The 20,110-nt window shown below is 44.8% G+C and overlaps 1 protein-coding gene across 2 annotated transcripts in view; it reads right to left on the minus strand.

Moving 5' to 3' along the window:
• COL8A2 (collagen type VIII alpha 2 chain) overlaps nt 1–20,110 on the minus strand; it is a 119,917-nt gene that overhangs the window by 42,714 nt on the left and 57,093 nt on the right. Inside the window, exon 2 of one of the 2 annotated variants that reach the window (XM_020808864.3) lies at nt 12,102–12,175. Coding sequence is in view for 1 of the 2 variants with exons in the window: in XM_072979760.2 (XP_072835861.2) it covers nt 12,102–12,195 (94 nt within the window). In the remaining variant the exon portion in view is untranslated. Of the gene's footprint in view, nt 1–12,101; nt 12,245–20,110 lie in introns of those variants that run through there. The other variant, XM_072979760.2, reaches the window with a different exon arrangement.

The raw sequence follows: 20,110 nt of genomic DNA on the forward strand, positions 1-20,110 counted from the left end.
TTAGACAGAGCTGAGAAGAGAGCCGCCTAACCTGTCCTGGTTGGAACAAATGTTTGGATCACAAGAAACCGTCATTTAGCATTAAGAAAATGAAAGACAGCAAGGCTGTCGAAATGATTTTTTTCTTGTTTTGCCAGTTAGGGGCTCAATGAAATGAATGCCTATTCTGTTTCTAATGGGAAGTAAATGCTCAGTTTTCGGGCAGAGTCAATAGGAAATCTGCTGCAGTGGAGTGAAGTACAGTCGTGCCCCGCTTAACGATTAACCCGTATAATGACGAATATGCTTCACAATGATGTTTTTGCGATCACAATTGCGATTGCAAAATGATGTTTTAAATGGGGTTTTTTCACTTTGCGAAGATTGGTTCCCTGCTTCGGGAACCGATTCTTTGCATTACAACGATCAAAACAGCTGATCGTCGGGTTTTCAAAATGGCCACCGGGTGCTCAAAATGGTTCCCTGCTGTGTTTTTGGACGGATTCCTCGCTCTACAGGCACCGAAAATGGCTGCCCCTGTGGAGGATCTTCACTGGACGGTGAGTTTTTCAGCCCACTGGAACGCATTGAACGGTTGTCAATGCATTTCAATGGGCTTTTTAATTTCGCTTTATGACGTTTTCGCTCTACAACGATTTCGCTGGAACGAATTAATGTCGTTAAGTGAGGCACCATTGTATAGAGTATTCATAATGAAAATGATTGATTGATTGATTGATTGATTGATTTTGTATACCGTGCCAATTAGTGCTGAGCAGAGGTAAGCATGAACGTTCGTGTGGGTTCGCTTTTCAGCTGAACAGATGTTTGTCAATTCAAATCCTCTTAAAGGTGGTGAGGCAGGAGTTCAGGTGCAGGACTCCCACTTCAGAGAGGCAGTGCTAACACACTTTAAGAAACGTGGAAGTCCTTTATGAAGAAACGGGAAATGTCACTGAAAGAACATCTTCCTCCAAAAGGGGGTGGGGGAGAAACCACTTAGATATTTCAGAGTAGAGGAGAATGCAATGGTTGCACTGCTGGAAAACGCATGCATTTCTCCTGCCTGCCAGGTCACACATTAACTGGAATCGTTTCCACTGTCGTGTTCGTGAGGAAGGGTGGATGAATGGGAGGCAGGCCTGGTTTTAATTTCCTTATAGACCAAGTTTTATGTACTCCGCAGTTGCTAAGCAGAAGCTGGTTTGGCCTCTTCTTCCCACCCTTCCCGTGCTGCCGCCGATCAATGTATTCATCACCGTCGTGTGGTTTTATTATTAATCGGATAAATCCAAAAGAGTGTTCTTTTTTGCACCCGTTCAGAGTCTGCACGACTTTCCGCAGTAGTTATGGTTAATAATGCAAAGCCATCCAGAATGGCAGCTGTCTGCTTAATGCAACGGCACCTAATCTTTTTTAAAAGTGGATGGTGGGGGGCAGGCGGGAAGATATCGTTTCCTTATGCTTAGGACCTTGGAGAATGGCAAAGAATCGTGAGCCCCGTATGTTTATTTTATTTCTTTAAAATATTTTTACCCCACCTTTCTCCTTAAAAAGGACCCAAGGCAGCTTACATAATTAAAAATATAGTATTAAAAGCTAAGAAGAGTAAATTGTTCAGTTAATAAAAAAGAGTTAATAACATTAAACATGTTAGGCATAAAAACAGATTTAGAAGCAACACAATATTAACCCTCTTGTTTACTGTCTTTTAGACAGTCAGTCACTAAGATGAAGCCTGCTTGAAGAGAAAGGTCATTGCCTGCTTGTGTAAGGACAGTAAAGATGGGGCCAGGCTGGCTTCCAGTGGGAGGGAGTTCCAGAGTCTGCGAGCAGCCACAGAGAAGGCCCTCCTCTCCCGTGTCCCCACCAAGCTCACCCCAGCAAGTTCTGGTTTCAATGCAAATTATGAGTTACTACTGATAGGGAAGCAGCAGGAACTTCTAGGGCTGTGTCAAATTAATTAATTTGAGGGAGAAATCACCACTCGGTCTGTCAAACAAATGGAACACTGCAGAAGCAATGCATAATTTTTTTTTTGCTCTGCTCTTTTTAAAGATCCTTAAACCAAGAGTTAGGGAGTTTGTTGTAGGTTTTTTGGGCTGTTTGGACATGTTCCAAAGGTTTTTCTTCCTAACGTTTCGCCAGTCTCTGTGGGCGGCATCTTCAGAGGGCAGGAGTTAGAACTCTGTCTGTGTTCTGGTGTAGTGTGTGGGATAGTTGAGTATTTGTAGCTGTGGGATCAGCTTTTTGTCCTTTTCAGGAGATGGGGTGATTATGGTGATCAGGGTGTTTTTTGTTATGGGCGTATTGTTGTGATAAGGGGGGGAGATGGTCGTGAAAGCCTTCAAGAATACAAGAGTTGGGAACCTTCAGCCTTTTGGCCAATTCTGGCCTACAGATGCTCCTCCTCAAGTTGCTGCTTCTGTTCTCTCTGACCACAGAGCAGAGACCGGATGCTATGTAAAAACCAACAGATTTTAGCACAGGAGCACAACCACAAGGACAACTATGCATTTATGGAACCTGGGTCAAATAACACACCTCCCCACCTATTTAGCCTTGAGACGTGAGCATGAATTCCCACAGAGAGAAAAAAGGAGCAAATAAAAGGAAGTTTCTCCTTTCAAAAAAACCCCAAACAAACAAAAAACAAGTATTGCCATTTGTTTTCCTAACACATTTCCTAAATGCAAATTCATCTTTACATTTTGGAGCCCTTTTAAAATCCCTATTCTCCTCACCCTCATTACAGCCTTGGAACTTTCTTCACAGAATTGTGTTTTGCAGCTGAGAAAGTTGCTTCACTAGGGCTTACTCCTGAGTAAACCTGCATAGCACTGAGCTGCGCTTTGCTTGCTTATTGTAGAATTGGACAAACTGGAAAATTTACCCCTGGCCCTTCCCACACAGTAATTTGGGCTAAAATGATTCGTACCACAGCTTTACACCACTTAGTATGCTCAAGGATGGTGACATTCAGAGGACGATGGATGTACGAGCCGACCACGTTCCACCAACAGACTAATTGTCTATGCTAAAACTGTTGGCTACTAAAAAAATAAAATAACATTCTATACCCAGGTGATCCGAATTTTGGAAACTGAGAAGAATCTGCCCAATTCATTATGAGTGTTGCTCCCCCTGCAGAGGCAAAGGCTGTAAAGCAATAAAGCCCCTTCTCAGTCACTGAAAGCTTCTTTCCACCACTTTCCTAGTTTCTCTAATGGTAGCAGACCTGGCCTGCCTAATTTTGAAGCTGTCACCTTCATAACTTCAAGAGGAAGGGGATTGCTTAAACGAACGTATGAATGTTGACCATTTTGAGAATTCGGTACCTGTGTTATGACAGCCTTGGCCAATAAATAAATAGGGACAATAAAATAAAATCAGCTTTTGATAGATCAGCAGTCAAAATTAATACTAAGCATCCATAACTCTTAGGAGTAACGAGGTCCTGCTGAAAAAGCACGTTGCCACAATTGTTCACAAGCAAAAACGCTTGGTTCCTACCCAGCAGAGTGCATTCCTGATGATAAAAGCGCTTCTGGATGAAAATTACTCATCCCTAGAGGTTTGAAATCTTACCATCACTGCTTTGAGCAGTTCCTCTGAAAGAGCCATTATGATTCTCCTCTATTAGTGCTCTTGGGTTTTGCTATTTTTGGTTTGATTGCAGTTATTCCTTTTTATGCCATGTGTAGAAGCCAAAAACCCTTTTCTTCTGACATAACAAAAAAAAATATCCCTCAGAGATTGGTTAAAAAAAAGAAGAGAGGATCTGTCTGAGTAGTTTTAAATACAAGCAAAGAAAACTAGTTATCATTATTATCTTCCTAGCTTGAAAAAAGAGTGCCAGCCTTCAAAGACTAGAAGGTATTAGATATCAAGAGAAAGAGAACGTGGGGCCCTTCGGGAGATACATTTTTTTTAAAATGTGCAGATGGGCACAGTTGGCTGGATAGCTCAGTGATTTGGGCGTCTGGTTGTGGAGCCAAAGGTTGGGAGTTCGATTCCTCGCTGTGCCTCCTGCGAGTAGAGCCAGTCTGGGTAGCCTTGGGCAAGCTGCACGTTTCCAGAAGAAGGAAACAGGGAACTACGTCTGAGTGCTCCCTACCTGGAAAATCATGAAAAGGCTCACCTTAACTAGCTTCACAAGTTTGGACAATCCACTGCAATTGCCACCAGGGAAAATAACTTAATCTTGTTAACACCACCTCCAAATGTTCAGTGAACTGATTTCATAACAAAGGATTAAGTGTTCAGAGAGCACGGCTGGAAAGCGACGCCGATGCGAGGCAGGAAAATAGCCTTCCTGCAAATGTCGTCTCACTTGGTAGCCCTGTATAAAATAGGATCCCTATGGGGACCATAATTTACTAAGTCACTGTAGCAAGGACTGCAGCTCAGATTTAAGGGATGCTCAGACAGAACCCTAAGCAGTGGTTTTTCGTGTTAAGTGCCGGAGGAACAACACCTTCCTTCATTTTCTGCACAGAATGGGAGAAGATTAGCTGCTTGCGATTGAGGTCACCATTGAAACTGCCATCAAATGAATGTTTTCAGCTCCTCTCTGCACACAAAGGAAATATCTGAAAAGTGCTGCAAGCGTGATTATTATGATCTTTCAAACGCTGCACCAGGATGAGAAATCAATGTTGCCATCTTAAAAGTTCTCCACTTCCCTTCTAAGAAGGGGAAATGAAAAGGTGCCAGATTTAACACCTGCATTTATCCTTCTCTCCCGACTAGTTAGCAGCAACAGCCTATGTATGGAGATCAGCCCATGGCTGCAAAACTGTGCTTGAAGTAGAATCAAAGAATCAGAATAGTGAAGTTGGAAGGGGCCCATAAGGCCATCAAGTCCAACCCCCCCCCCCGCTCGATGCAGGGATACATAGAAAGCAAAAGATATCTGCCAGAGGGTTGTCTACATTTCTCTTGAAGGCCTCCAGTGTTGGAGTGCTCACCGCCTCTCCATTGTCATACTGCTCTGGCAGGAAATATTCATTCCCTTCCTTATATTCACACAGAGATCAATTAACCCAATCCATATAGCTGGCAATACAGTATTCAGGTATATCTATCAGCACAGAGTAATGATACACATTCATCTCTTGCAACTATGTTAAGAAATTCATTTTCAATCGTGGTTATGTCTAGTATAAGTACTGTAGTACCATTATGTATCGGCTTGCCAGGTTCGATATTAAGACACTTACAAGAATCCAGCCCATGACCTTTACTCATATAAGGAATGGGCTGAAGGTCTTGTTCAAGGAATTCGGGAAAACCGGAATGGGGTGACACAGAAAAGGGTTAGAGATGAGACAGCAAAGAGAGAGACCCCTGAACATATGGCAAAGAGGCCAGAAGTCCGCTATACCAGAGGTCTACGATACGAGCCCAGTAAGGAATGCAGATAAGGTGAATGTTGAGTGATTAGTAGGTTATACAAATGCTCGCAGGCATCTGTAAACTCCGAGACCCATGATTTGGGTATTAACCCATGTATACCCCTTTTTTTCTGCAGAATAAATAATTAAAAAGACCTTTTGCAGTGGGTGTTCCCTTCCTCCCCCCCCCATCTTGTAGGTCACTGGAAATTGGCCCACCCAGGGGTTCGAATGGTTCATTTTTTTGCAACAACTTGACCTACAAGAGACACTGAAGTATGAAGGGTCTCAGAATTCCTACTGGGATATTTTTTATCCAGTTGCCTCTACCAATCTTATTTATAACATTTTGATACGACACCAAATCCCTTTTTCTTTGGAAGCCTGGGCTTATCATTTGGAGAGCCACGGAACCGGAACGAGGACATCGCTGCTGGGGCTTTGCCAGGGCGGCCAACGTTCAGAGGGCATTGACGAGAACCCACCGGTTCGTGTTAGAAGAAACAGCCATGCCTTTTCCTCCCACTCGGTTCCCCTCCTTGCTTGTAAATGAGCCACCCATTCCCACCCATGCATCCAGCAGAGCGGGTGGCGGATGAGGCTCGTTGTTCCATCTGTCCAAACCGCTCCGCTTGGGGCAGGGGCTTGGAATTCTCCAGGGATGTCGGCAAGACTTTGGGTCCACGTCTGAGTCTTGAGTCCCCATAAAAAACAAGCTTCCTCCCCTTCCAAATAAAAGGGAGAGATGGGCGAGTTCCAAGTTGGACATTGAGTCTGAGTTATGGGGAGGGGAGGAAAGCCCGAGTCAAGTCTGCGTCAAGTCCAACTTGACAGCCAAGTCCCTGAACTCAACTCCCCATCCCTGGAATTCTCAATTTTCCTCCTTCAACTACAGGACAAGAGTTCTCCAGCGGAGAATTCAGAATCCCCTCACCTAATGACAAAACCCTAGGATTCCTTCGGATGGAACCCTAACCCGACAGCAAATGGCTACCCTTGTATAAGGTCCATTCTCCTGCCTCCCCCCGCTTTCGTTCTCCCCCTATGCCCAGCGGCACAGTCCCAGAGAATGGTCAAAAGGGAAGGGTGAACCGCTTCTAAGTTCTCTCTGCCTGAGAGACCCCTGAAAAAGGTCACCCTAAGTCAGAATGGGCCGGAGGGCACGCTGTTCTTGGTGTTGGTGTTTAAATCTGTGCCTCTCTATATAAGTTTTATGCAAACCTGCACAAGCATCTTTGCCCTTCCTCTGCCCTTTCACACACACACACAGGTAGTCATGAGCTTCATCTCATAAGTTCTGGAAAAGGTGCTGCGGTTCAGAAAACAAATCCTACATGAAATCTGTTGTGATACAGTGCAGGGTGGCACCGGCTTCCATAGCTTTTCTCCCCTGCGCCCGCCTCCAATGTCCTTCTCTCCCCTCCCAACATCAGTCTAAAACAGTGGTTCTTAACCTTTTTGAAAGAAACGCCCCCTTGAGCCATTGAGGAAGTTATCATCGCCCCCCTCCCCGTGGTGATGATATCTTATTTATTTATTTATTTATTTATTTATTTATTTATTTATTTATTTATTTATTTATTTATTTATTTATTTATTTCAGACACTTAAATCCAATGACCCCTGAAAACAAAATTAAATTCCAAGAAAATGAAATGCCCCCCAAAAAAGTAACATTTAATGATTTAGTTGCAAGTGAATTTTAAGACGTAAAAAGAAATATAAAAAGGGCATAAAAACAAATTCAGGAACTAAAAATTTCAAGACAAAAAGTCTGAAAGTAAATTAAAATTGGAGGAAAATATATATTCATGCACAATGTAAAAAGGCTGCAGCCATCTTCACAGGTTTGGCTTGCTCCAGCGCCCCCCTACTGCCCCCCTTCTGCTCCAGCGCCCCCACACCGCCCCTTTTCGTTCTACCGCCCCCCTGAAAAATGAAATCGCCCCCTGGGGGGCATTATCGCCCAGGTTAAGAACCACTGGTCTAAAACATATGCGCAGGACCAGCCCTGGAGAGCAGAGAGAAGTTAACGTCCAGAAATGCTCAGGATCAAGGGAGGAAGGGAGGAAGGGAGAAGAGAAGAGAAAAGAAAGGAGAAGACAAAAGAAAAGGAAAGAAAAAGAGATCAGAAGGCAAAAGAAAAGAACAGATTAACAGGGAACCATAAAAGCATACTTGCACATAATTTTGTGTCAGGGCACATAAGGTTAAAAAAAAAGAGACCTGCTTCTCTTGAAATGTCAGGATCTCACTTCTCTCCCTGATCATCAATCCAGTGATCTTGATCCCAGGACACGGTCTTTCCTCCACCCCCTTCCCAATTAGCCCTTCGTTTCCTGCTGAGGCACCCTCAAAGTTACTCTTCTCCAGGGAAACGGAAAGGGGGGAAGAGAGGAAAGACAGACCCCCTTCTTTCCTGTCTGAAGCTGGGCAAAAAGGTGGCAGGGGGGCAACCGGAGTGAAGAAAGAGACTTGTTTATGCTCCTTTTAATATCTCCCTTCTGTTTTACATTTACGGCCTTTTCAAAAGATACGGGGCAGGCTCTGCCAAGATTCCTAAAGAGATATCCTGAGAAATGTAGACCAGTTTCCCAACCAAAATTCAAAGAAAACAAATTTCAGGCCAGCAACTGATATGAAATAGTTTAAAAATGAGAAAAAGCTGCCTCAGAGCTAGGTTTACATTAAACTACATTTCTGCCACAGGAGGGAGGGGCGCCTCCATAAAAACCGGTCCCGGCCAAGTTAAAAAGAAAACCAGGGCAGGGGAGGAAAAGGCTAAAGTTACCTGCCAGGGAGGTGTCCAAAATGTTGTTGGCAAAGAACGGGAAGAGAGAAAAGGATGCTGTTACCTTCTGCTCCATATATAAACTTGAGGCTACAGGAGCCGGGAAGGGGAGTCCTGGAACCTGTTTTGTTTCAAGAAGCCTCCCAGAAATACAGTGGTGCCTTGCTAGACGATGATAATCCGTCCCACTGAAATCGCTGTTTAGCGAAATCATCGTCTAGCGAAAAGCATTTCCCTATTGGAATGCATTGAAACCTGTTTAATGCATTCCAATGGGGAAGAATCGTCGTTGTCTAGCGAAGATCGGCCATAGGAAAGCTGCTTTGAGAACCGCCGATCAGCTGTTTAAATCGCTGTCTTGCGAAGCTTAGGTCCCGAAAACACCTTTTTGCGAGTACGAAGGGAGCTGTCAAAATCATTGTCTAGCAAAACTCTGTTTGCGAAGCAGGGGCCAAACATTGTCCAGCGAAATTCCTCCATAGGAATCACTGTTTTGCGAATCGCTATAGCGATCACAAAAAGCCAATGTCTAGCGAAAAAACTGTCACGCGGGGTAACTGTCTAGCGAGGCACCACTGTATACAATGCCATTTGGTAGCCCATAATCAATTTTCAATAGCCTGTCTGCTTGCTCCTAAATTCTGTGCCACAGGAACAAAAATCCAAACTGCGTAATTGTTGGTGCGGAGAGAGCTGGAACGAACCTCAAAGACGAAACAGCTCGTCAGCCCAGGCGGTTTAATCGTGAGACAGGGAGAGAACTTAAGAAGCATCTCATGACAAAGGCTCTAGAGAGTGAAGCAAACTAGTTCAGGAAAACGGGGTCAATGTAGAGCTGGCAGGATCCCACCAGCAGTAGCCAAAGGCTTACAGAGAAGCCTTCTTAAAATGAGTTTTAAGACCATCGGTCCAGTGAGCTCGGCTTTTATAAAGCTTACTTTAATTGCCGACAAACCCCTTGCCGTAGCAAACCTCATGAAGTCTCAGCCCGTCAAGCAAATCCATGCAGGGGGAAGAAGTTAAAAAGAAGAAACCTGATGGAATCAGATTTCAGACCAGGAAAGAAGAAGATCAACAGAGAGAGGCTGCACAAGAGAAGCAGAAGGAACCAAGGTCCAGGAGTGTAGCCGTGGGGGCTCTTGACAGGATGCGGTCCAAAAAAAGCCTCCTGGAAAGTCAGGAGCCTGCCACCCACCCACCCACCAACCATGGTGACTTTAACTCACAAAAGTCCATCCCCTCCATGGCATTCCATGGCACAATGGCAGAGACCCCATGACGACACAAGTCATGAAAACAAAAAGTTATTTAAGACCTTGTGCTTGGTTGGTTGGTTGGTTGAACTCACAGTGCCCAAGAAGGAGAGGCACTGCCCTCCATGGTCGGCTCTGGGACTCTATAGACCTCAGACTTTGCCATTCATTTCACTCTTAGAAGCGGGGCGTCGGCAGCTGCCCAAGGGTGCCAGGTGGCGATGCCTGGCCGAGACAGCCTGCTGTGCTAATGATCAGTTTTATTTATTTTAAATATGTATAGGCTTCCTTTCTCCTAAAGCACTGGGTCCCGATCGTGTTCCGAGTCACGACCCCCTTTTATAATAGCCAAGTAACCTGCGACTCCCTTGCTAGTTGCAGCAAGAGAGAAGGCCACCTTTCCCATGGCCCCAACCAAATGGGCCAATCACACTCTGTACCAGCCCAGTTCGTGGGGTTTCCCCACCCCCACTCCACCCGGCTCGTAGTTCAGTTTGTGCCGATCTCAACTCATAAATAAGAGCAATATGAAAAGCTCGGGTAAAACAACAGAATAAAACAATCCCGTTTCAAAATCCCCTTGGTCAAACGAGTCATTGGGAGGAAAGCCTACCTGAAAAGAACAGTCTTGGGCTACTTGACAGAAGGAGAGCCAAGATGGGGGACCAGCCTGGCCTCCAGTGGGAAGGAGTTCCAGAGTCCAGGAGCAGCCACAAAGAAGGCCCTCTCCCTTATCCCCATCAGATGAGCCTATAATACATGGTACTTAATAAATTTTCCCCTCCTAGTGTTCCTGTAGCACCTGTTTTTATAGTATGGGGGTTCCACCACCCCCTGTTGTCCGATGCTAATTTTATTATGGCTCTTGCATGTATCTATTATGTCATTTGTTTGCCACCCAGAGGAGTGGCCTAAGCACTTAATTCTATTACTAGAGATTATCAGGAGAGATGGCACACGTCAGTGGCCGATTTTCTTTATGGAAGATGTGGCATGGCAGCCAGGATACTCCGCTATGTCTCGTTAGGCTCTCTTTCTCTGTCTCCAATAAAGGTCATGGAACAGCCTATCAAACAGATTCCCCTATGTTGCCCCCCACATCACCTCTCTTAGTTGGGGGTCACATGCTTGATTCTCTCCCTGTGCCCTTCTTTCATTAAGCCTCTTCTACCCCATTCCTCTCTCCCCACCTGCCCCCACAGAGACGTTCTGATGATCACAGGTCTCTTAATCCCCATCACCATGCAGCGGACAGAAAGTCTTTTATTTCCTACTGTATCCGCCATGGGGCTTTTTCCTTTCACAAAGGTGGTGTGATAGATTTAAATATCCAAGGGGCTTAGGAGACTCTTGTTTGTTCAGTGGTTGTGTTTCATCCTCCCGGATCTCACGAGTCAGATCTTAGCAGCCATGAACCAGCCAGGTCTCTCAGGGGCCACCTCTGGGCTGCGTCGGCACCAGCGCATTCTTGGCACTGGCCGAGGGTGTTCCTGCCCCACCCCGTTTGAGGTCTTACTCCAAGGTTTTTAGCTGAACGGAGGCTCAGTTTTAGGCACCTTCGGAGGGTCCCTTGAAACAGCAAACACAAAACCTTGCATGCATCTACGGAGCAAGGCCAACGCGTGCAAAGTTAGAGGAACAAACAAACTTCAACAGGAAAAGAAAGGAAAATAAACAAGTCGAGGAACGTGCAAGGAATCAGATTCTTTGCATGTTATGCGCTGCCAAAGTCATTCCAATTCACAGTGACCCTTTGGATTAACGATTTCCAAAAGGTCTAGAAGGGACCCATTCCGTAGTCCTAGATAGAGACCGGGCTTGGTTATAAAGTCGGAGTATTTTTATCCACATTCCTTAACCATTATTACGGAATAGCTACAAACCAGTATGTGAAACAGGTTTACCAACCACGGAGCTTCCAGGGAAAGGTTGGCAAGTCTTGGACTTGGGACTTGGGACTTGAGTCCAAGTCAAGTCACTGGTGCAATTTAAGCCTGACTTGACAGCGAGTCTGGTGACTCAAATCCCCCTCCTTGGAAGTGTCACATTTCCTCCAGCAAAACAAATTCTTCAATTCTACTGCATAGGATGCTGCTTTGTGTTGGACCAGGCCTTGCACCACCATACTCAGTCCGGCAGGGGCTCTCTGGACGTTCAAGTGAGCCACTTTTGGAAGCCTTCAGGAATTTCATGTCAGACCCTCTGAATGCAAAGAAGGTCTTGTTGTTGAATTATCTAGCCCATCCCCATTAGAACGTTTATCACTGCAAAGCAACCCACTCCTTCTTGTGATATCCCTCCCCCCGAGATCTTTGCTTAGCCAGCTAAACCATGGTCTGTGTCATTTTATACAGGACCGCAAACATGGTTAAGGAAGCAAAATAGTTTAAGCACTAGCCATAGTTAGTGAAATCCAGTACAATGCAACAGTATAACACCTTTAATCTCTTTTTTTTAATGAAGGTATTTACGAACACAGAAACAGCATTCTGGAAATGCCACCGCAGGTGTTTACCTACCTTCACCTTCCCGGCGCTGGCATGAAGGGACCAGCTTACCCGCTCTGCTCTGATTCGTTGCCAGCAAATACCAACCGCGATTCATTGCCAGCAAATGCTGAGGTTGTTTTGATCATTGGGGGGGGGGCCCGTGACACAAAGAAAGCAATTAGGAGACACATACCTTCAAAGCAATGCCACGCCCCGCTCTGTCTTTCCTTCCGTCTGTCTGGCAATCCGGATGAAGAGCGAGCCGCCCTGCAAACCACGGAGAACATGAACTGTCAAAGGTGAAGGACAGAAAGCACCTCCGAAGGGGGGGACCTTCCTGATCTCTTCCCCCCCATGAATAAGCCCAGCCTCTCCCCTTTCCCTGCCCTTGCCGTGCCCTATAAGAATGACTGACAAGCTTGGCTTTAACGAAGGGATTTTGTGGGTTTAAAGCATGTGACCGTTTTGCCTCCTGTTTTGTCCATTAACCCCTTTTCGAAAAAAAAAATATAAGTTAGGTTTTTCCTCTCTTTCTTTTTCTTCTCCTTGACTATTCTTCTATTTCAAGTGGGATCCATGGCACAAAAGCCAGTAGGAACTCCCAAGGATCATTTCTTCCCAGGACGTTGAGAATCAACCCCTACCATCCATGGGCCCATGAACCAAGAGGTGGAAGAGGATTGCCCAGGCAGGATGCAGGGAGCTAGACAGAGTCCGGAAGCTGCTAGTTTAAAAATGTCCTGGTGAGTTTGTTTCAGTTATCATCATCACCATCTTAGAACGGCAGAGCTGGAAGGGACCCCTTCGGGTCATGGAATCGAGCCTCTGTCAAGGAGGCCCCGTGGGGGAAATCGAACCCCCAACCTCTGGCACTGCAGCCAGAGACCTGACATTCACTTCTTCACAGGAGGGTTGCGAACCTGAGACTCCCAATGTCGAATATGCTCTCTGTGTATCAGCATGCTCACCCCACCTTACGGTCAACCCCAAAGGAAGAGGGACGCTTAGAGAGGCCAGGATGATTCACTGAAATAGTTTGGTGGCAAGAAGACCTGCTGAAAACCAGGATCTCAGGATTTAGGGGGAGCATTACCCTCCAACTCCTTTCTCAGAAACCGGCCTGCTTTTATGGGTTAAAAGGGTTTTATTTTAGCAAAATCAAAACAAAACAAAAAGCACAAAACCACTTTTCAGACTTTTAGGAAGTTCTGTGGCACCCCTTAAACGCTCACATTTCATTTGGCCATTTGCTTTTTCAGACGTATGAAACAAAGCCTCTGCAAACAGATCATCATCATCATCGCAGAACTTAAATCCACACCAGAGGAGGGAAGCAGCATGTACAACGTCCAACACCAGTGACTGGTGTTGCAATGGTCAGTCACGGTCATTTAATAGTCCTGGAGAGACGGCCGGATTCTTTTTCCCAAACTTTGCACACTCAGTCTTAATTGTGCAAGCCAAGGATAACAAGTAGATCTTGCGCTTGGAGTATGCCGAGCTGGTTTTATTCATGTTTTACCATAAGTCCTAGTTCATGACTCACAACATCTTGGAAAAACTTTCCTAAAATATTTTGCGGCAAGGATATTGATAGGTATGATCTGGACATATGTCGGAGTGTTCACAGGAAGGGTGCCACTGTGCCACCCTACCAAAACCAGAGAAATTATCCAATTCAGGGCTTGGTCCTTAGTTTCTAACCCAAAGGAGCCAAATCATTCAAGGATTTCTTCTTCCTAAGGGGGACCCTCCCCATATATAGCCAAGGTAAGCCTCCATTCGTATGAAAGGTACACAGGTGAAATGCACAAATAAAATGTATACAGGGCGTCTTTTTAGTAACTCAGAAACAGTGGTGGGCACCACCAAAACCAAGGGCAAGCCATTCCTGAAGTCCATCTCTGAAACAACACTTTATGGGGTATGCCTGAACCGCTTAGTGTGATTTTAACAAGGCGGCTGAATAATAATATGCAACTCCTACGGTACTCTGTGGAGTTTGGCCAGGGCAGGATGATTCACTGGAAAACGTATAACCCACTTCTTGGACGTAACATGGGTACTTGGAAAACTTCTGCTCTTACACAACAGCTCTTTAAAAGCACAGCCCTCCAAACACAATCTTGGGAGTCCTAAATGAGAAATTAAGAATGTCCCTTTCAAACGAAGATCCCCTTAACTCCCTCCTGTTTCCACCCTTAATAGCTCAGTCATGCTTAACAATGGGTGAGAAGGGTATCTTTTTTAAAAAAACCAGATTTTATATTGAAAAGATTTTCAAACGGCAAAAGGCTCAGGCACAAGAAAGCCATTTAGCCAAGTTTCAGATACAATTTTCATATTTTAAAATTTTTATTAGCTTAGCTTAAAACCGCTGAAAACACTGGATTTACAGTGGAAACTTTGACAGAACTTTTAGCTGTGGTAAACCAAACACCATGCTAACCCATTCGGCGCGAGGTGGAATTCTTTCCGTGAACAGATTCCAGACACGTGTTTAAAAACGCAACACCACATTGGCCCTTTGAGCAAAAGCCGTAGGCGAAGCTGAGTACTGTACAGTCAACCCAACAGTTAACATATTCTCTGGATACAAAATCCAACTATATCAGAGGGCGCAGTGAGCTCTGAAATCCTGGAAGGATGTTCCTTGAAGAAGTCAACACACACGTACCGGCAATTGTATTACAGTACATGGAAGAAAGCAGAGCAGGAACACAACGTGCCCCCTAGTACAACGAGCCACACACAAGATAAAGCTGCTGAACCGTTTGCTCTCTATCCAACTGTTTGTGTTTCACATATATGAGTTGTAAAGAAATGGAATCTAAGGGGAGGGGGGGGGGAATCAAACAGACTTTTTTTTATCAAGTCCAGAAGGTTGATTCCCCCTCACTACCCAGTTGGGCACAATATTTTTCTTAGTGGTGTGTTTTAAAATTTTGTTGTTCGTGTTTTTTAATTGTGCCTTAATTTTTTTTTTTTTTTTGCTAACACTCGTTTTGTGTTGCAATTGCATTTTTCTCTCCGTGTGTGATGGAGGGGGAAGAGCATAGTGGGCAAGGACTCAGGAGACCTGGCTTCAAACCCCCACTGAGCCACGGAATCTCGCCGAGGGATGGTCGTGGTCTACCACCCCTTGACCACCATTCATACCTTGAAGACACTGTGAGGGCTGCCCTATGTTGGAGGTGTCCTGACACTGTGCAATGACTGGACAGCCTGTATTTGAAGTCAACGAAATATATGAGGTTGCACTGGAGTATCTCAATTCATAGCAATGGTTGCTGTAGACTTAAATCAACTCCTGCTTGTCTCATTGGGGCGTTCTTCGTAGAAGACATTGGCCGGGCCTGACAAACCTCACCTTTGTTTTGTGCAAACTGAAAGACATGTCCTTTAAAAACACACAACTCCATACAGCTGTGCTTAACAGAAAACATTCAGCAAGATTACGCCAGCAGCCTTTCATACATAGGGGCCCCAAAGTTTTATGGACCGTTCTGCATCTGTCCAAACGAGCCCCTCGTTTGGACCTATGGCTCAGAAACGCACAAAACATTCACAAGGCTGGATTGGTGTCTCTTGACCCGCAACATGGCTAGGGGCTCAGCTTCAGCTCAAGGAGGAGAGGCGGCAAACGGCTTGGCCCAGCTCAGTGGCAAAGCTGAAGAAGACATCACACGGAATGAGACTCACTAGTCCATTCCCCTCCAAGGAGTCAAGTCTCCTTAGGGCTGTGCCTTAATGGGGGCGTTGAAAATAGAGGGCGGTTCTTTACACGGTTTGGAAAAGTGACTTCCTTGACCAGGGTCATCGTAGCAGAGTTTTGAAATTCTGGTTAAAATCCCCTTTGCTACAAGTGGAGCAGAGGAGAATAGCTGCACGTTCCCCATAGCCCACCCCTTTCTCATTAACTGGCACTTACAGTCTCCATAACTCACTCTGAGACATTTGTAGGACAAAGGACAAAAAGAAAATGTTTCATTGCAGTTGTGGACAGATCAACGGCAAACTAACAGCAAACTCAGCTGACTTCAACAGACTAAAGAGAGGGAAAGGAAAGACAGTTACCTTTGGGTAACTGTCCTACCATAATTTTTCCTTAGCACGCATTTGGGTACAAAATGTGCCTCTAGGAGGAAAGACGTGCAATTGGAAACTGACACAGATGAACTGGGAAGAAATGGGTGGATCTAATAGTGAAGCATCAGAGTTGATCGCTCAGTTTCCAGCTGCACAGATTTTTTTTGTTTCCAAATTGCACATTTTGGGTTCAAATGCATGCTTACAATAACCCCTGTGTCTCATCCATCTATACCATAGATAGTTATTACCTTGCAACTTGTGGCTCAGAACCTGTGGAATGACTGTTCGGCCAGGAAAATGGGAAACGCTTCCTCGAGATTTGCCTTCTAGGAGAGCTATAAAGCTATCTTCTCTCTGAGTCCTTGGGACTTCTTTCTTGAGCAGGGAGAGGAAGCCTGTAGCTCCCCTGCTCTATGGGATCAAGCAGGAGCTTCCCATCCTGCTAGCAAACTTCTGATGTGGTGCTGAAGTCTAGTCTGCAAATCTAGGCTTACTCTGGAAGATTTATTCCTGAGGAAGCATGCACCGAATCAGGCTGTGCTTTGTATTTTCTAATTACCTCTGGTCTTGTCCTTCCCTGTTGTCCTTAAGCTTTGCTTCCAGATAAGCTGCAGCACTTGAAACGCTTTCCAAATCGGAATTCGCTCCTGGGCGGATGGTGTCCCCATCTCTGCCTTAGAACAGCTGACCGAGTGACTTATCGACTTCTTAGTAGCTTTATGTCATGTTAAATATACGTATATATATATCAATCTTGTGGGGAATGATTTTTTTTTGTTGTTATTGTAAGACACTTTGGAATACAGACTGAAAAAAGCAGGGTACAAAATACGAAATTATTTTCTGCAAAGATGCAGAAAATGGAATGCGTTGAGAGAAATTGCACATATGCTTAGAATCATGGTACGTATATACCCGTCCACAGAAGTGTACTTTTGAAATGACTGAGGGATGCATGTAAGAAATGGCAGCATGAATGGAAAATCCACATGGATTTTTCTGGGAAAGTCTTATGAGCCGGAGCCAGCAGGAAAGAAATATTCAGCTCACAGATCTTTCTTGAAAAATTCATGTGGATTTTAATTCTTGATGTTTAGTTTTCCACGGGCACGTTCGACATGAATAATGCACTTCAAGCTCCCCCATGCGCAGAACTATTACTGCTAGTACACATTGCTTAGCCTTACGCCAGTTCTAAATTGCTGAGTACTTTTTATTTCTTTAAATTAGATTCTTCTCCGCAAGAATCCTGTTGGACGGATGGCTATAATCATAGTTTCATAAGGGAGAGGCTGTGAGGGTAACAAAGAATAAGAGACGTTTGTGTGTCCTTGAGATGGTACGAGTTCATTGAGGGAAATGAAGACCTCAACCCAGGACTCCTAATGCATTAGACCATTCCAGCCATCACTGCTGTGCTCAAACCAACCTTTTCTTGGAAAGAACATCTCCTTGATTTCTTGGAACCTGCAGCAGAAATTACTTCTCAATAAGTCTGCTTAGGATGTGGTTTGTGGGGGGAACACAGGACTGTATTAACTCTTCCTGGCAAGGTCGGAGACAAGCATAATTGTAACCAGGCTTGGTCCATGCCCATGATCACGCCACATGCCAGGCGGATCTCTCTTTAAAAGGCCAGAAGCTTTACAGAGTTGGAAATTCAGGTGTCCTGTGTTCACACTGCTCCCCCAACCTGAAAAGGACATGAGGCTTGTCTTTGCTAAGGGTCAAAGGAGACAGAACTGAAACGAGGCATAACCTTGCACTAGAGGAGGGCTGAATGCAAAATATGTGGGACAAAACAGCTCTAGCAGCATTCATAGTTTCTTCACAAACGGGCTCTTCTTGCGGTTGTAAAAAAAAAAAATCAGACTTACAAAAGTAGTCACTGTTTTGAAGTCTACATGGACCTAAACAAACCAACAAGCAGGTAACAAACACAATAAATAAATGCTATGAATAGAAGTGTGCAGATTTGTGTCTGGGGATTTCTGGGAGCGATCGTTGAAAAATTCCTATCTGCACACCAGTAGCGAATGCGTAGATCTAGCTAAACTGTTCGTCTGAACCAGAGTTGATCTACTGAACAAACAGCCTATGTGGAGTCAACACTTACAAGATGTGCCACTAATCTTCTCTTCAGTGGGACTAACCACTGGACGTGGCCAATAATACACAGAACAGTTTTTGCTTATGCCAGTAAAGGACAAGAGGCATATGGCTATGTCTCAGCTCAATGGCACTGCTAGCTCAAAACTATATATATGTACACTGACATCAGCCAACTGGTTACCCAAAAGAAATTATTATTATTTCCCAGAATTGGATAACACAGACAATGAGTATGGCTGCTTCTTCCTTTTGCCTAAGCTTTCTTCCACGTTGCCAACAAAGGTAAAGGTTGGGTCATATCTTTATGGGCTCACCAGTGGATTGGAGAACATGGACCTTCACTGAGGTTCAGTTTCCTGGAAAGACGTGGCAGAATTCGTGGCAGTGGAATTCTTCTCAAGTAGCCAACCACAGTATTTTTATCAACACTACAACAAATGGCCATGTGAATCACCTTTTGCATTTGCTGCTGAAAATACTACACAGGGTCTCCTAAGAAGAATTCTACATCCATGAGATGATAGATAAACCCTGATCCTTTTCCAAGAGATTGAACCTCGGTGAAGGCAACAATCTTGATCCAATCATGGTACAGTCCTGCCTTGGACTTTGTTGACAACCAGGAAGGACGTTTGTGAAAAAAAGGGAAAGAATCAACCATAGCAGCCATCCATGTTATCAAATTCTGATACCTTTGGTGCTACAAGGGGCTCACACAACAATTATTTATTTCTATGTTATGCTATTCCTTTTCTGTTTCCTACTCTTGGGGGTTTTTACCTTAGGCTTCCTTTAGTCTCGAGAGACTATGGTAACATGCTCTGAATAGAGGTCTTGGAACAGCGTCTAGTGTGGCTGAGGAGGCCAATACGAGAGTGACAATCCCTTCCACACTAAAGACCAATACAATATGTCCCCTGTCCAGCTCCCTGATTTTGCTGGTTTCAGGATGGCCTCTTTGCCTCGGCCTGCTGGACAAGGGTCTCTTCAAATTGGGAGAGGCCGTGATGCAACGCCTGCCTGCAGGTTGAACGCTCGGAGGTCAAGGTTTCCCATCTGTTGAGGTCCCATCTGTTGGGGGTACTGCAATGCAATACACATAATCCGTTCCGGTTATGTGTTTTATCCCAAAGAACACCCACCATTTCCCACAGGCAGGAACACCCTTCAGACGGCTGTTTGCTTGCCTCCCACACCTCAAGCTTCCTTACTTCCTTCCCATGGCTTCCTTTTTTCGCTCTCCCAAACCTATCAATTCTAACACTTGCATTTATTTATTTTTTTAAAGTCCACATTCTGCAACTCCAACATTTCGAATTACAATGCTCTGCTGTCAAGGATGGTGCCTGCCATGGGCCCACCAACAATATATTGCTGATCCAAAGCTGTGCCTGGAAAGGGGAGGAGCCACGCCGAAGAATGGACCGTTCTTCCTTCTTCTAAACACGGCATATTTCTTTGTTGAGACATGTTTCAGAAGGCATGGAAAATCCAGTGTCTTCTTGCACACCGCCTTCTCCTTTCCAGAAACAGAACATTATGCAATTATGTAAGGATATCAAGCATTAAGTCTATGCGCAATTTCAACATGAACAACAAAAGATGAAGTTATTTTCCTAAGCACTAAAAGCCAAAAAAACCTCTAACTTGAAGAAGTTTGCTAAAAGCCCTTTACCCCCCCCCCAAGTAAACAGAAGAGCAGCTTCCATATACAATATATATAAACAAATGTTCCTTTTACCAGGGATGGGAACTTGAGTTGCGAGATTTCCTGTTGAGTTGGAGTTAAGTCACACTGGGAACTCAACTTGGATTTGACTTGGATTTTTTCCCCAATGACTCAAGATTCGACTTTTGTCTCAGAACCCACCCGTCTCTCCCTTTTTTCTGGGGGGGGAAAGCTTGTTTTTTTTAGGGGCTCCGACTTGGGACTTGGTATCAAAGACTCAGATTCGGACTTGGACCTTGGACCCAAAGTCTTGCCAACTTCGCTGCCTT

This window comes from Pogona vitticeps, chromosome 9, assembly GCF_051106095.1.
Source record: "Pogona vitticeps strain Pit_001003342236 chromosome 9, PviZW2.1, whole genome shotgun sequence".
NCBI classification, from domain to species: Eukaryota; Metazoa; Chordata; class Lepidosauria; order Squamata; family Agamidae; genus Pogona; species Pogona vitticeps.